The sequence below is a fragment of the Rhinichthys klamathensis genome, unplaced genomic scaffold (genome assembly GCF_029890125.1).
Source record: "Rhinichthys klamathensis goyatoka isolate OS25496 unplaced genomic scaffold, OSU_Roscu_1.1 h1tg000104l_1, whole genome shotgun sequence".
NCBI classification, from domain to species: Eukaryota; Metazoa; Chordata; class Actinopteri; order Cypriniformes; family Leuciscidae; genus Rhinichthys; species Rhinichthys klamathensis.
In genome coordinates this window covers 778,996-797,153 of record NW_026606643.1, presented here as the reverse complement: position 1 = coordinate 797,153, position 18,158 = coordinate 778,996, and the positions used below count along the sequence as shown (strand labels likewise).

General features: G+C 36.4%; 1 protein-coding gene across 2 annotated transcripts in view; it reads left to right on the top strand.

The window, feature by feature from the left end:
• igsf9a (immunoglobulin superfamily, member 9a) overlaps positions 1 to 18,158 on the top strand; it is a 29,783-nt gene that overhangs the window by 5,892 nt on the left and 5,733 nt on the right. For both annotated transcript variants that reach the window (XM_056253258.1, XM_056253257.1), the window contains exons 3-18: positions 440 to 634; positions 8,876 to 9,025; positions 10,042 to 10,193; positions 10,760 to 10,877; positions 11,574 to 11,715; positions 11,810 to 11,955; positions 12,351 to 12,493; positions 12,764 to 12,904; positions 13,277 to 13,393; positions 13,895 to 14,045; positions 14,401 to 14,512; positions 14,843 to 15,030; positions 17,140 to 17,357; positions 17,481 to 17,565; positions 17,746 to 17,913; positions 18,063 to 18,099. In XM_056253258.1, the coding sequence (XP_056109233.1) occupies positions 440 to 634; positions 8,876 to 9,025; positions 10,042 to 10,193; positions 10,760 to 10,877; positions 11,574 to 11,715; positions 11,810 to 11,955; positions 12,351 to 12,493; positions 12,764 to 12,904; positions 13,277 to 13,393; positions 13,895 to 14,045; positions 14,401 to 14,512; positions 14,843 to 15,030; positions 17,140 to 17,357; positions 17,481 to 17,565; positions 17,746 to 17,913; positions 18,063 to 18,099 (2,263 nt within the window). The remainder of the gene's footprint in view (positions 1 to 439; positions 635 to 8,875; positions 9,026 to 10,041; positions 10,194 to 10,759; positions 10,878 to 11,573; positions 11,716 to 11,809; positions 11,956 to 12,350; positions 12,494 to 12,763; positions 12,905 to 13,276; positions 13,394 to 13,894; positions 14,046 to 14,400; positions 14,513 to 14,842; positions 15,031 to 17,139; positions 17,358 to 17,480; positions 17,566 to 17,745; positions 17,914 to 18,062; positions 18,100 to 18,158) is intronic.

Here is an 18,158-nt window from a genome sequence, read left to right as displayed (position 1 = left end):
ATTGGAAATTAATGGGAGATAAATTTCATATAGTGCAAACTTTTGGTACTGTGGCCAAACAAAATCAAATATGGAACACAACTTGCTTTGATATAAGGCTTTGATTTTCTTGCACTTTTAGAGTAAAACGTGAATGTTTTCAGGTCTGGTCTTAAAAAGTGAATAAATGGATTGTATCTAATTTAGTACCATAAAATCCCCTAAAAATACAAAATATTAAATAAAAACATCATCAAACTAAAATATAGTAAATTCATTTCATTGAAACAAAACATTTTTAAAAAATTTGACCGACACGTGAAGAGCACTATATTTATTTGTATTAGTATATATTAGTATATTTCTGTATCTAAATAATATGTTGTATATATTATACTTACAATAGTCACAACTTGTATTTTTACTTACAAAATGTACAAATATTTTCTCATCATTTTAGTTCACACAAGTGCAGCTGAAGCCCACGTCCGTGCCAAGAAAGGGGACACTGCTGTGTTGACATGCAGTCTACCAGCCCCGGACAAGGGCAGCACTGCCCCTCAGCACGTCATAGAGTGGGTGCGTCAGGACTACGATATCCCCATCCTCATGCACTTCGGAGTGAACAATCTTCGAGTGCATCCCAACTATGATGGTAAGTGCCTTAATGCTGAGAGCTTATTGCAGGGGTCAGCAACCTTAGGCATATGAAAAAGGTTGGCATTTTTGCAACCATGCATCAAAAATATTTCGAAGTTGGTAAAAGAAAAGAAAAAGGGTAATTGTGACTTTTTATGTCATAATTCTGACTATTTTTTGTAATTTTGAGAAGACAAGTCCAAATTATGAGATATAAAGATATATATTGATGTTGGCTTGACAAAGCCTTGTCTGAAAGTTAGAATGTTTTATACGCTTCCTAACATGTTTATCATGTTGTTAGCATGTCTTAGCATGTGTCTAGCATTATTTTACATTTTGATTGCATGTTTTAGCATGTTAGTAACATGAATTAGCATGTTTTAGCATGTTGCTAGCATCAATTAAAACATTGCTAACATGTTTTACCATGTTGCTAGCATGTTTTAGCACATTGCTAGCATGTTTTAACTAGTGCTGTCAAAATTGTCGTGTTAATCATCACACACACACACACACGTGCGCACAGAAAGCGGCTTGAGGCAGCGCTTGAATGGACAAAAACACATAATTATGCAAAAATGTATCCTCGCAAGCACAGTTAAATGGGTTAAATGAAGGTTTAAATGTACGTAAAGACTTGTGAGAAAATAGGATGTGCGTCAGATCCATCATGTGCTTCAGGTCGTAAAGTGATAGCAGCCTAATAAACCTATCAGGATGAATCTATATTTAATTCATAATTTATGCAGTGAAGACAGTGAAGTGCTTGATAATTTTATTCAATTTCTGTATATATCCTACCTGTTAGACCTGTCTGAAAATCTTAAAGCACTATTTACAAGGTGACATGGGTCAAAAACAATGAAAACAATAACTTTTTTATGAAACAATGAAAACAAAAGTGCATTTTGACTGGGTAAGTAAAAATCTGAACCGGTCTGACTGGGTCAATAGAAAAAAAAATAGCCCCGATATATTGGAGGGCAGGTAAATGTGAAATTTATTGTAATGGGTTTATGTGAAGATTGTTTTAAGTTCACTTAAAAAGTTGTTATATTATTTGATGCCTAATAAATGTAAAAAAAATGATGGCTTTCAATTATACTCTAATGCTGAATGCTTATACTTAATGGCTAAAATTGAGAATTAAAAAAAAAAAATTATAGAGACATCAGTATCATATTCATTAAGCTTTGCTAGCTTAAATACTCTATGGTCCTCTTTGGGCGTTACAAACTAAAGACACGCAGTGAAAAATTAGCGATGAAAGGGTGTGGATAGGGTTATTTTTGCGGCTGACTTTATGGCATATGCATTTGTAGGAGTTTCCCAGTCAGATGCAGAATTTATGGGAGGAGAGTATTTAAATGATTTACTAAGGTTTGCGCTCGTTAATGTACTGGTATTTGCGGCATTATGTAACGCCCCAAAAAAAGCATGTCTAAAACCAGACGCTAACTGGTAGATTGTGTTGGTCATTATGGAAATTATCCGGCTGCGTGTTATTTAATTCGCATGTTTTAATTTACCTGTTTAGTAAATCTGGCCCTAGAAGTCTTATTGTACAAACAATTATATATACAGTATATATATATATATATATATACTGGACTGGACTGGATTCATTTCTATAATTAATTGAATATCAGTTCACCTGATTTTATTGACATTTTGATGTTAGATTTTAATTTTTATGTTGTTAATCAAAACTTTTAAGACCTCTGAATTGGGACAGGTATGGAACAGTGGATAAATATCGTGTGAAAATTGAATTTCGAAACGGCTACTGAACCGGACTTGCCGTATTGCAAACCACATCCTACTATCCACAATGCGGTGTCTCTCACCTCTTTCGTAATTTGTACTCCTGAGTGCCACTTCGGTCATAGCGTGTCTCATCTTACAGTAACTCTGCTCTTTTGTGTGTTCTGTGGGACCTGCTAGTTTCTCCCCCTCTCATTGCAGAAGTCCCTATTGTGTCTTTTGGAGCTGGAATACAAAGGGTGTCTACAGGGAAAAGTCTTTCAATGGCTGAAAATACCTTTTTCCCCCCGTTCTTTAAAAGATAATGGCTCTAACATAGAAAGAAAGAGGCTGCCTCGGTAACACTGCAAGTTTCTGTGCTTGGATTAGTCCTCACCTTCCACGGATGACAGGTTCAACCCTGCAGTTTATGCATGAACGCAGTGTGTCCCTTTGCAATTAAACAAATTCTCGAAGACAGCACTGCACCTGTTCATCGCGATGTTGCCCAGGCGATGGAATGCAAACCTATTGAGCATCAGCAAAACCTGAAAAAGTCAACTTATAACTTGGTTTATAACCAAATTCATTTAACTATGCAACAAGCAATGGATTATATGCTAATGTATAAAGAATTGTGAATCATTTTACATGTGTGAAAAGCAACAATTCATAAGTAAATTTGTTTACTTGTATGACAAGCAACAGTTCATAAGTGATTTTTTATTTGTGCAACAAGCAACAGTTTATAAGTGATTTTTTTTATGTGTGCAACAAGCAACAGTTTATAAGTGATTTAAAAAATATATATTTGTGCGACAATAATAATTGATTAACAGTTTAGTGATTTTTAAAAATAATTTATTTGTGCGACCAGCAAAAGTTTCTAAGTGGATTTGTTTACTTGTGCAAAATGCAACAGTTCATGCTCAAATGTGATGTGCAACAACAAACAACATCTTTTAAATGAATTTGCAACACTTAATAAGTGTAACGCTTAGATCCACAGAAGACGAAGATGATTATAAAAGAACATAAGATTTATTATGAACTGAGAATAACAAGCCAACATACGAAACAGTGTGCTAGTGCACAGACAACAACCGACAATGAACTGAGGGACCAACGGAACTTAAGTAGTGGTAAAAAACAAGGTTAATAAGGAGACACAGCTGAACTAAGAGTACTAATCATATCAATAACCATGACAACACATAATTGGCGGGAAACTAGACAAAGGAAACACATGTGACTGAATGAAAACAAAACAAACTGAACTGACTGTGACAATAAGCAAATTTAACAAGCAATAGTTTTGATACATGAATTTGCTCTTGCAATAATCAATTGTTTATTAGTGAATTATGTGACAAGCAATGGATTACAAAGAGATTTGTTTTCAAACTCATTTTCTTGTGTGACGAGCAATGATTTGTAAGCAAATTGTATCTAATTTTAAGCAACAACAAAAAACAAAAAAACAAGCTATTGTTTATAGGCAAATGCTCGATTAATAACGACTCCACATTTTTAGCATGTTTTAGTGTTTTGTTGCTCATATGAGACTGAACGCCACTGAATATCATTTTATTCACATTTGTTCAAGTAAACTAAAGGCGGGAATGAATGGCTTCATGTATACCAACAGCCGAATAAAGGTTAGAGGGCGTCACAAATGTCGCTTTATGTGATGTGGAACAAAGAAAAGAAACAAAAGGTGTAAAGCCGGGACTTTTTGAGCGGTGCCAAACCGCAGGTGGGGTTGAGGGGGAAGCATGGGAAGAGGTGAAGGGTGAGCTTGGAGTGAATTTCATTGCCTTAGGCTATATCCCAGCTAACAGAGATCATTCCTGCAAGGTTCTCCCAAAGTTATGAACAAACGTTCTTCCAGTAACGTTAATAGATAGTTATCTGGTCTTTAATAATGTTCTCAAATCTTTAGCACAAAATCATTATTTATAATTTCTTTTAAATGTCACAGAATGTTCAGAGAACGTTCAAATGTAACGTTCCCATAATGTTTGCAAAATGATAAAATGGAATGTTCCCTTAAAGGTACAATATGTAGGATTTTTCGCCACCAGGGGTAGCTAACCTCTTACAATAACAAAGGCGTATATCGATGACGCAAAGCATTAAGCGGAATTATGAATCTTGTCGTCAAGCCGATGGATCTTTTATGGATGCGTGAATACAGTGATGTTTTTAACATGACTGTGGTGTGAAGCAGGGTGCGGTTGCTAATAAGAGACGTATACCAGCGTCACGCAATGCGAGTCCCGCGGATATTAAGGAATAGGGACATTTCATTCTACCGAACTACACGCAAGTGCTGAATTAATACTCACACAGGTCAGTTTATTAGACGAATTAAACTTGAGGTAACGCAGCGCTGTTTCACTTGCTCTAACAGTTACACTATCACACTAAACGGCATTTGAGTGTGTTGAATGTTGTTAGTTAGGTTGTTTGTCGGCTGTCAGTAGTTTGTATGGATCATATTCTAACATTTCATCATGTTGAACTAAATAACATTGATTAGTTTTATGTACATTTAATCACCTGTCTAATAAAGTACATGCAAGTTAGTCGCGGACGTGGAGCTCTCGGCATCTCGAAAGATTTTGATCTTCGTTTTAGTCCTCTTTTTGTCTCAAAGTCTGCTTGCCATGGTCCATAATGTTTGAACAAAACAACAACAGCATGAGCGTCCTGATAAGCATAACCCTGTTGTCCACGTATGTCGCCATGGTTACTATGGCAGTATGAGCGGAAACCGAGGGTAACGTGGATATGACGCCATTGACTGGCGACTCCTCACCCCTGGTCACACGTCCCGTTTCCTTGGTTAAAATCGCAATTTTCTCACGATTTACAAATAGTTGGAAACATTGGGGATATTGTAAGTAATCAACTAAACAAAATATATAACATTGGCCTAGTGGTTTTTGGATATTTACTGCAAAAATCCTACACATTGTACCTTTAACCTTCGTATAACCAAGAAAAAACAAACATTTTTAGAATAATTTAAAAACTCAACGTTTTAAACGTTCAGAGAACAGAAATAACAGACCTTAGCAAAACGTTCTTAGAACATGTTTTTGTTGGCTGGGATAGTGTCTCATGTGTCCACTCTGTGTAAAATTGGCACACTCAACAAAACACTCATCTTTCTAGAAACCTAAAATTGCGTTGGCCTCTTGCAGTGGTGGAATTTGTGATATCATAAGATTACTTCACGAAGTAGACGAGATCTACAGATTGCAGTGAAGAGTGAAGCTCTCTATTCCAAATGACCACCCATCCCCCTCGTCTACTAGCATTCAAAAACCTTCCTAATGAGCAGCACGCTATTTCCAAAGCCCATTGGCTGGATCAAACCAAGCAGCTTCCCAGTAGCCTGTCATGATGATTCAAATTTCAAAAGATAACAGTGTCTTGAAACACAATAAAAAGAAAACAGACGATGACTATGGTGTGAAACCCGACCCTCGCTTTCCTGAGCTGAAACTGGAGAGTCCCTACCTGGGAAACCTGTGCCAAGAGGTGACACAATGTCTCTGGGATACAAGGCAGCGGATAGGATTTAGACTCCAAGTTTCATAGCCTCAAGTCATTAGACTGGTTGAATTGAACCTGCAACTAGCAAACCTTTTTAAATTTGAATAGGTGGAATTGGTGACTAGTGTTACTCAAATGGACTTTATTACAGGTCATTCTTCCAGGCCAGCGTATTTCTTTTTAAACATTATTTTTCTTAAACCTCTTAAAATAATTGTATTTCTACAGCATAAACCTGTTCTAACATTGGTTTCAGATGATAAAGCAAATAGATACAAATGACAGCATATGTTGCTACATACAATAAGGAGTCTAATATTAGTTTCTCCTGAGATTTGACTCGGCGTCGACTAAGCAACGGAGCGAGCGTGTGTTTGTTCGGCTGTGATCTGCTTAGTGGGAAATGGTTAGTAAGTCATAAGTAAACAAGTGAGTTAATACTTGCATGTGAAACTCCAAATGAATCTTTGCTGAACCAGGAAACAGGTGAAAACACACAGATAATATTTTTTTGCCTTTTCAGAGGTGAGGACTAAGTTCTCTATTATGTTTTATGTAAGTATCAGATTTCCCCCCATTAGTTGCTTAGGAGAAATAAAAATGACATAAATTGACATTAAGTGTAGCGCTATAACATATATGGATAGCATAACTGAACATTTAATCTGGAAAGAATTTGAGGAGAAATATTTGAGTTCATATTAAAATCTTTTTTCGAATGCAAAGAGTGTGAGACATTATTAAGATCTCTTCAGAAAGTCTAGAGGAGACTTGTTTATCTAGAGAAGGAGTGTTTACCCATGATCTTTTTCTCAGGAGACAAATCTGTGAAGCGAGAGACGTCTCAGTTTGCTCTCCATTTAACCTCATTGCTCTCTTGGAGAAACATAGAGATACTAAAATGATCTCATTCAAGTTATTTTGTCTTTCCATTTGTGATTTCCCTGCTACTATATGGAAGCTGCCAAAATAATAAATACATAAAATATACAAAGAAATGTAAAAAACATAAATAAATATGTTATTATCAATTTTATTATCAATAAATATGTTATATATTTTATGTATTTATTTATTTATTATTTTGGCAGCTTTGGAATTCAATACTATTATAGCTGTTTTTCGTCACATTGTTGTCTTAAATTTTGAAATTAAACTCAGCTTTTCTCCTCAGCTTTTTTTCAGTAGTATTGAGTAACTTGAGAATTTAAATTCCTTCTAAGCTCCGCCCCCGAACTGATTTTAATCCCTGTCACCACGGCAACTAAATTCAAATCCACACCACTGGCAGCAGGTACCATGGCAGCATTTTAGTTCTGGCTTGTGGGTGTTTGGGCTGGACAGGAACAGGTTATATATCCCAAATCCCTTGTGACGGTGTCCGTGTCCCTTTTTCCGTGACCTCTGGCTTCCATGTGGGTAAAATAAACAGGCGCGGATGGACCATGATGCTCTCAGCTGTTATCTCATGCCCAGTTCTGTTTCCACAGTCTCTCCTCTTGGGAGCTCAGTTAATGATCGCTGTCACCGCCTATTTTCATAAATACATCATAGCTGTACACCATGCATCGGCCGCACACGTGTTTGCAGATGATGGATTTTCAGTTTAAGTCAGTTTTATCTTTGATGTGGCTCCTGTGGTGAAGATTTTGACCGCTGGTCTCTTTAAATGATTATAGATTTTGAGAAACAAACAAGTCTTTGAAAAGCTCATTTGGTTGAATGAAAGCGAGATAAAGAGAGAGAGAAGAAAGAGGAGGGAGGGAGGGGTGAGTCAGCAAACACCGTCGCTATGGGGCGCAGTCACCTGGCAACTGAGAGATAGAGTTTCAAATGCTAAAAAGATCTAGACTAAACACTCAGTCTATCCGAGCCTTGTCCAACTGAAATAGGTTCTATATTGAACACTTAAATGTTCAACGGGTATTTTAGATTTTTAATTTGTTTATTATATTTAAACAACATTTTCTGTAAAACTATTATATTTTATTGAAATAAATTTGATTTAATTTAAAAATCTTAAGTCTGAAACCAATATACTTCATTTGTTCAAACTCTCAATGACTTGTGTTTTTAATAGTTGTACATTTTTTTATTTAAATTGAAAATTAAATTGTAAACTTCATTTAAATGGACTACAACAAAATAATAAAATATTCAAACTTTGTTTAGTTAAAAGCAAAAGCATTTACATGTGCTTACACTTCAACAGTTGCAAATTTTGTTTAATATTTATATTTTTTCTTGTAGCTTGTGGTAATTGTTGAAATAAATAATTGTTGAAATAAATAGTATAATTGATATTATGTCTACTACAGAATATGTACGCGTTGCATTTGTTTTGTACAAACTCACAAATACCAAGTGTATGTTACATGTTTCATTTAAATTGATAATACAATTGTGAACTTAATTTAAATGTACTTATAATGAATATGAATAAAAATAATACTAACATAAAAACTAATAATGCTCATATATAAACATCATTAAAATCACATTTAAAATGTACTCACTTTAAATCTACCTATTTTATATTTAGCTTGTTTTCTTGTAGCTTGCTGAATTATTAAAATAGTGTATAATATTATATCTACAGCGTATATGCTTTGCATTTTTGTACAAACTCAAAATGGCAAGTGTATTTTTTCTTTTTAATTGTGAACTTAATTTCAATTTACTTTTAATATATCCAAATAAAAATAATAATATGAAAACTAATAATACTCATAAAAATAAACTAATTAAAAAAATCAAACACGAATGCACAAATGCACTCACTTTCATTTTATTTTTATTTTTTAATTTTATATTTAGCTTTCCTTGTAGCTTGTTGATAATTGAAATAATATTTGAAAAATATTGTCTGCAACAAATATGCACTACTTTTGTTTTGTACAAGTTTGTCATTGGTTCTCGGACCCTTCCCTCTCCTGATCATGCCCAGGTCGAGTGTCACTTATCAGGGGAACATCACTGCAGATCACAGGGCTTTTCCTAGAGGATGAAGGCTGGTATGAGTGCCGGATCCTCCCGCTAGACAAAACCACAGATGAGGCTGGAAGCAACGGGAGCTGGACTCTACTCTTCGTTACAGGTGAGACTCACCATATCCAGTGAGAAGGCCTGAATTATTTATTGTAAGAAAGGATATCCAATTTTACAAGCAGTCTGAATCTGAACCATCAAAGCATTTCTCTTTATGTCAGACCAGTGACACAATGCCATTATGCTCATCCCATGACTTCATTCAAACATGCAGTGAACAATGAATGAATACACAACCCAGCCTCTTTTCATGCACCTGTTACAGACAGTGCTCTGTGCACCTGTTCCAGAAGCAGCTCGGTCTCTGTCGCCACACCTTAAGGCCGTTCTCTGACACTCAGACCAGATTAAACAAGCCATCTGAGGCCTGTGCTCATATTCGGCTCGGTTTTCAACTTGTCAATTGTTTGAGCCACAGGACGCCAAGCAGAAAGAGCATATCTTACAGGCCTGGCTTGACTACACTGTGCCTTTCATTAAAGCAAAAAAAGAAAAAGTTGATAAAGTATGACTAGCGCTGAGGACTGTACTTTAAAACTTTACCAAGCTACAAGCTACTCATAATTTTAATTAGTTTAATCAGATTAGCATTTTGAATTGGTACTTAGCTACGAACTGCTAATAAAAAGGGGTACCGGTAATATATTTTTTTCTTAAAATATGTAACACATTTAGAATCTTACAGCAGATTTCTATTTTTAAATAAATATTTTTTCTTTTAACTTTCTATTGATCAAAGAATCCTGAAAAAAGTATAATGGTTTCTAAAAAAATAAAAAAATAAAAAATATTTGGAAGCACTACTGATTTTAACATTGATAATAATAAGAAATATTTCTTGACCATCAACTCAGAATATTAGAATTATTTCTGAAGGATCATGTGCTACTGAAGACTGGACTAATGATGCTGAAAATTCACCTTTGATCACAGGAATAAATTACATTTTAAAATATATTCTGTCTTGGAGAATATTTTCGCTCTTCATAGCATCACATTTGATCATTAATGAAACTTCGCCATCCTTTGAAAGGTTGTGACTGTTTTGCTTACTTTCATGTCTAGCACCTCCTGTGCTTACGGAAACCTCACCTCCTGCCATTGAAGTATTTGTAGGAAGATCAGTAACCCTGAAGTGTGCTGCCCGGGGGAATCCACAGCCTACAATAACCTGGTCTAAAGATGGAGGACCAATAAAACCTCAAAACAAAGTAAAGGTGGGAATTTCTAACTAGTTAACATGATCACATGATCTGATTTTGCACTTAAAAATGTCCATGAAAAAGGTTGACATGAATGCTGTTATCTTCCCTGTGTTGATGTATTTCCTACTGAAAGTTGGGGTGGGGACATATCAAAATGCCTGTCCTTTTTTTTTTTTTTAAATTGCCAATAACCTTTACTTCACATAACAGCCTGGGAAAAAATTATGATTTGCTACTTGCTATTGCTCATTCTATAGTGCATTTGATTGGACAAAAATATGTATACACCCTTGCAGACAACATGAGTCATCTGCATTTTTTATCTATTTTGTGGAAAAGAAAGAAGTTTGTTTTGTCAACTTTTAAAACTATATTCACTTTGACCTTTTTTTTAACGGACATGGATTAAGAACCACAAAACTTACATTTTGATTTCATTGGCTTAAATTCCTAAATGCAATGGATAAAATCTAGAATACGGTTACACTCTACTCTCTCTTCCAGGCTTTCCCAAACTCTCTCATATCTCAACATATATCTTGATTGATTGATTGATATCTCTTATTTTAATCCTACAGATCATGAATGGAAGTGTGTCTTTCCAGGCTCTAAGCAGAGAAACATCTGGCCAGTATCAGTGTCACGCCTCCAACACTGAAGGAAATGTAACTCACATCACAAAGGTCAAAGTCATTGGTAAGTCAGCATTGATGTTTGATTAGAACAATCTGAAAAGTGTTGGGAAGACCAGAATAAATCTTTGTCATCAATCTTTATCATTATTATTAATATTGATTACGTGGCATAACATTTGCCCAGTGATAGTAACTGATTTGGAGGAAATCAGGTAAGTGAACGCAAGCCATGATAGGATTACTTCTTACAGATCGTACATTTATTTGATCGACTGCCATGTAACTGATTGGCAGAGGTTTGTTTGGAGCATTTAAAAATATGACTATTGCCCAAAAAAGAGGGAGGGGTTTAGTTTCTCCTTAATTATGATGGTTTCTAAGCCCCTTGGCTCATTCCATTATTTTCTAAATGTCAACTGTAAGCTTTTCTAAATGAATGTGCAATCTCTGCCATCTAGTGGTGCTGTTGCATTATATTACATTTAAGTGCACTTCTCTGTCACAAGGGTCTGTAGCTCAAAGAGTACAGTATGGTGCCAAGTCATGGGTTTAATTACCAGGAAATAAAGTGATAAAACATTATTGTCTGGAAACATTCAGAAACATTACATTCAGTTTGCACTTAAGTATATTATTTCAATATTAAAGACTCTGTTTAAAAGCATGCTAAAATGTACTTTTTATCACAAGGAGAAGCAGGTGAAAGTATTTTTCTTCATTTTGAATTATGTAATGTTATGTATTTTTCTAACAATAGGCCCTCCGGTGATCGTAATCCCTCCAACCGACACTGTTCTCAACATGTCCCAGGATGCCAAGTTGAAGTGCCAGGCTGAGGCTGACCCACCCAACATGACCTATGTGTGGCAAAGACAAGGAGAAGACATTCACCACATTGAGTGAGTTCTGTTCTGTTCTAAAACTGTCAACATTTCTCTTAATATTTACGGAAACGGGTAGCTTATGTATTATTCATCTGTGTGTTCGTTTTAGGTCTCTGAAGTCTCGTGTTAAGATCATAGTGGACGGTACACTACTCATATCACGTTTGACTCCAGCGGATTCAGGGAACTACACCTGCATGCCCACTAATGGACTTCATGTGTCCCCCTCTGCCTCAGCCATACTCACTGTGCAGCGTAAGTGTTTCAAATGTCATGCTGCAAAATGAGAATAATGAATGTGGATTTGCCTGCACTTGTATAATATTTCCTACACTAGTATAACCCTAATTTAACTATAAAGTGCACTAAATTCAACGATTATACTCAAAATGATGTATACATGAGATGTAGCACATCCAGGTGATGTTATTGAATTTGAATTTTCATCTTCATTTCACATGTGCAATATTTTGTGAAAAATGACAAACATTTAGTTTAAACCACAACCACGTGCCCCCTTGGTGCTTCTTTCAAAAGCATTAATCAATCTTACCAACCCCATTCTTAAAAATAATATATATATATATGAATACTTGGGTACATATGACCCTATAGTAATTCTTATTGATAACTGTGTTCTTGTTTAACAGACCCAGCACAGGTGATGCAGATGCCCAGTCTGACCTTCCTCCCCACTGGCATGAGGGGTGTCATTGCGTGCCCCGTCAGAGCTGAACCACCATTATCACATGTAGACTGGATCAAAGATGGCAAACCGGTTGACTTAGACATGGTGAGTAACTGTTAGTTGCTTTTTTCACTATACATACAAAAAACTTTTTAACCTTTTATATGTACATTTGTATAAGCACACTGCTACTTCTAAGTGCTTCCCAAAGTGCTTTTTCTCTCTGAACCACTAATGCTTGACATATTGATTTTGATTTGGTGACACCAAGCTGTGCTTACACTTATACTTACACTTAATGACGTACTTTAGAAAGACCTCACATCTCTCCAGAACATTATTTAAAAAAATTACTCTGTGAAATTCTTTCAACAGTATCCTGGATGGACACTGACCTCAGAAGGCTCTATCGTCATAGCAACAGCTAATGATGACGCTGCAGGTGTATACGCGTGTACACCCTACAATAGCTTTGGGACAATGGGCCAGTCTGAGCCCAGCACTGTTATACTACAGGTGGGGCTTTACTGAGTGTTGTCATTTTTTTTCTTCAAATCACAAGCATCACCATCTTTGACATTTTGTCCCCATAATGTAGGGTTTACCTGAACCACACACATGTATGTTTGTGTGTGTGTGTGTGTGTGTGTGTGTGTACAGGAATGGCTATACTTGTGAGGGCCGAATGTCCTCCTCTAGTGTTTTATATATATATGTATATATATGTATATATAAACAGTTTTTACAAATACAAATTAGACAGCTGTCTTACATTGTTGTTGGGGGAAAAACAGTGGTGGAATGCTATGGAAATAAAATGAAATATGGTCAGTGTGAGTTTTTGAGCTATAATTTAGGAGCCTTAAACTTTGTGTTTTCATCTTTTAGGATCCTCCGTCATTTAAAGTTTCACCTCGTAAGGAGTACAGACAGGATGTGGGGAGAATGCTTGTTATTCCATGCCAGATGGATGGTAGCCCTGCTCCAAAAGTCAGCTGGAAAAAGGTGATTGTCATTACAATCTTCTCTAGCACAAATCCCATGGCCATCGCCTGTCAGAGTGAAGATATGATACCATATTTTTTGATCACACACAAAAGAACAGTATTTACAATAAACAAATGTTACCCTTTTTCAGTTATTTATATTATATGTGTAATTAAAGTAAAATAAGTACATCTGTGATAATTTCTAATCAGTAGAAAGACTGTTTACAGTATCAATGTACCACAGATGTTGTTGATTGAGCTAAACACATTTAACCCAGAACATTTATGTCATGTTGAAAGGTATAATATAATGTTCAGCAGCAATATATTACAATTGCTTATATGAAACTGTGTTGATTAACATGTAAAATCATAGCATAAATCCTATTCACAAAAACTGAGAATTTAAATTTTCTACAAATATTATAATGCACCCCATTACAGCTGGAAATAATTTTTTCATTAAAATGGGTGTTTAATCTTATTATATGCTTGATTATGGCACTGCTCCTCTTAGGTTGGTACAGCCTCTCGCTCACTGTTCACTGTAGCAGTGAATGGCTCCCTCATTTTACATCCTCTCAGTAAAGACCACCAGGGGGAGTGGGAGTGCAGCTCCACCAACCGAGTGGCTACTGTATCCATCAGAACAACGGTCTTTGTGCTCGGTAAGTCTAGAAGCATCTGGGTCAGCACTACCACATGCAACCCTTAGGCCATTCTTATGCTCGTGTGATGTTTACTGTAACAGTAAGAATTACTCACAGACTTCTTCTAATTGTAAAAAAAAAAAAGAACAAAGAAAGTGTTTACATCACAAGAAATATTAAAACACAGGAATTATTACATGGTTAAGAAGAATACAAAGCATTACATTTCAGCCAAATAAAAGCCCTAAAGGGAATCTTGCCTTGTAGCTGAGTAGTCCTGAGTAGTTCTGAACTTGCTGTCGTCATGTGTCACACATTTGTCACACTTCATGTCACACATATCTTGTTTTATGCTCATCGTTCTGTTTCACAGGTACAAGTCCTCATGCAGTGTCGTCAGTATCTGTGATCCCAGGAATTAACCAGGCCAATGTCTCCTGGGTGGCTGGCTTTGATGGAGGATATACCCAGAAATTCACTGTCTGGTTGGTGTTTGTTTATCATTGTAAATGTTGGGAAGAAAAAAATTGAAATGTAGTCTTTCAGATAATATTGTAATAAGAGCAGTATTTGTCTGTTAAATTTATACAATGCAAAGTTGCAAAGCTGCATGCACAATACAAAAGTCATGTAGCATTTTGTCATGCTACATTGCTATTTGTTTGCTAGAATTGTACTGTAAAAATAGTTGAGATAATTCCATGCTTCAGAATTTTTTTTAGCTAAGTTAGTAGCCAAGTTTTCACTGGATGGTTTATGCCTGTCTGTCTTCATAAGTCTGTTTTGAAAAACTCATGAGAGCATTCTTTTTCCAGGTATAAGCAGGTGTCAGCAGTAAGGATAGAGGAAAAGCAAGAGTGGTTGTCTTTCTCAGACCTCTCTACTGAGAATAGTCTGTTGGTCACCAATCTTCTTCCTGCCACTGAGTACCAGTTCAGTGTCATGGCTCAAAACAAAATTGGCACTGGACCCTTCAGTGAGATCACCACCATCACAACTATGGGTAAACATTAGCTGTGTATAAGAAACTCTAAAAACCCTATGAAATGAGTTAAAGGGGTCATATAATGCCATTTTTGTACAAGCTAATATGATTCTTTAGGGTCTAAATTAAAAGTTTGTAATATACTTTAATTAAAAATTCTCATTAGTATTGCAAGAAAACACTTATTTTACCTGGTCAAAAAAAGCTCAGTTTTCAGCACGCCGTTTCAGTGCATATGACTTTAAATGATAATGAGCTTTGCTCACTCCGCCCCTCTGTTCTGTGCGTACACCGTTTGTAACACAATAACACAATAACCATAACGCGTTGTTCATTATAAACGTGGGATTATGAATTATATTGAGAACGTCGTACATAGAAAACATGCCGTAATGTACCCTGAGTGTAAACCTTAGACGCATTCATTGTGAAGCGTGCAAGCGATTTGCAAAGATTAATATAAATATTCATATAAAGATTAATAAAACGTTACACTCACTTCAGTTCTTCTGGAGGTTCAGCAGGAACATGAATAGTTGGTACTGATCCTTTATTCAGGTGCAGCTTCTTAGCAAAACCAGCTCATACTGACCCTCGTTTATGAAGCAGTCTGCTGAGAAATGATTCGCGCAAACATGAAAGCATTGACGTTGCTCGTGGGGAATATTCCCTTCGAAAACAAACTCAGCCACTGCGTCTTCAGCGGTTCGGATTTAGGAACATTAAAATGACTGCTGTGTTCGTTATTGCACCCAAGAACAGAACACCACAATCGCTTACCTGGGAACATTCATAGATAGTAATTTGAGTTTTGCTGTAAATGTGGATCATGTTTTTAAAAAGGCAATGCAGAGATTGCATCTTATTCGGAGGCTAAAACACTTTAGTGTGAGCAAAAATATTTTAGAAATGGTTTATAAGAATCTTGTAGAGAGTGTTATGTCTTTTAATATGACTATGTGGTATGGAGTTCTGACTGTTAAATCCAAGCAGAAATTGTCTAGGGTGGTTAACGTAGCTAGCGCAATCGTAGGTAAGACACAAAGACAATTGAATGAGATATATTTATTGAAAGTTAAAGAAAAGGCATGGGTTATTATAGAGGATTCCTCTCATCCCTTACACTCTAGCTTTCAGTTGCTTCCATCGAGGAGAAGGTTTAGACAACCTAGGGCGAGTAAAAATGTGCACCAGATGTCATTTGTGCCAACTGCTATTCGAATTTTAAATGCTGAGAAGATATGAATATGAGTAGGGGTGGATATGTAAGCTATGTATAGCTGCATGGGAATGTTACTGTTTTTATTTTATGTATATTTTTATGTTTGTGATGTCCTTGTGTGTGGTGTAAGCCAAAGACAAATTTCCACTTGTGGACAACAAAGGAACTAAACTAAACTAAACTAAACTTAGACGCCATTCTGCTCATAGACAGTGCTCCAGCATATCAACAATGACTGCGCCGGTCCGCGCAGACTATGATTGACAGCTCGCTCACGAGCGAAGGAGGGTCTGTGTTGAAACGCTGCTGTCAATCAACAATCGTGGGAGGGGCGTCCGAGCGTGTGACGTCACACGGTCGAACGGCTTGATTTGAGGCGGGATAACATATAAGGAGATTAAAAAAAAAACACTGGATGGATTTTTATCATTATATGATGGTTGTGTACAGGCACTGCCAACACACATTTCAGTACAATCAACTTAAAAGTGCATGTACCATTATATGACCCCTTTAACCAGCCTACTTTTTATGACCATGATTTGCTAAATTATGTTGCTATTAGGTGGCATGTGGCATTAGGGAATGGCATTTTGTTGGACAAATATTGTTTATAGAAAGAAGAGAAAGCCTGCAAATTTTAATATGACTACCTCCTCATTTTTTTATTAATTTAGTCAACTTTTAGGAGTACATTAGCATAATCAAAGCGAATAGATATGGTATAAAAGCCAAAAAAATCTATTTTTGATTTTATTAATCTTTAAAACAATTAGCCTGTGTGTTGGCTACCTCATGGCGACTTAAATTAATACACCATCTGTGTTTATGTTACCCACTGTGGATAATTGAATAAAAACAAGCTATTCATTTCAATCTCTCCCTTATTTAATATTTTTCTACAGATGCACTTCCTGTTGTGGCCAAGCTGGAACCCCCTACAAATCTCTCAGTCAATAAGAGTTCAGAGGGAATTTTTCTGTGGTGGTCAGCACCACAGTCCCAGTCTCCACCCATTGACAGTTTTATCATACAGTCACGCCTTGAGGGTGGGGAATGGGTTAATCTGAAAGAGGACATTAGCCCAGTTGAGAGTCAGATCTTTCTTCAGGGGTTATGTAAGGTAAATATTCTCGAAGACATTTTCATGAATCAGTCAGCTTGTCATTTTTGATAAATGCAACCCTTTCTTCCTTTTCTTTCATCCTTATTTTGTCATTTCCTCATGGTGTATTACTCTCTGAAGGACTGCAAGTATGAACTGAGGCTTCTTTCTCGGCATGGAGATCAGCTGAGCATGCCCGGTCCATCAATCAGTGTCTCCACCATCGGTCAGTGCTTCACACATTCCCATGTTTTGTTCCCCGGCCTGTTATATTTTCTAAAGAAAATGTTAGAATTTAATAATTGCAATTTACACAACACTATTTACACAAACTATTTTCAAGAAAACCTGGAACTGTTTCAACCCATCCAACCATTAAATGTTACACTTTCTTTGGGCTCCACAGGAATGAATAAGCACCCAGCCAGTTCCCGCCTCCTAGACTTTCCTGATAGGCTAATGGCTGGTGTCATGGGTGGAGTGGGACTACTTTGCCTTGCCCTTATCCTGACCCTGGCAATAGTTTGTTTCATTTTTTACAAAAGGGGCCGAAGGCGCAGGCAGAATATCAAGGGTAAAGAAACAACACTTTGAACCGCTTAGAACTGTTTTTAAAGTCTGCCTCAATCCTCCTTAGAGGATGCTCTCACTCCTGAAATTACCTTTCATGCATGTTCAATTATCCTGACACTCATTCCATTGTAAAATTGGTTCCCTTATCAGATCTCCCTCCTGCAATAAAAAACAACCCTTCTGTAAAGTAAGTGCACCACAATCACCTCTCAAAACCCTTTTTCTTTGTCCAAAATGTTTCCATTC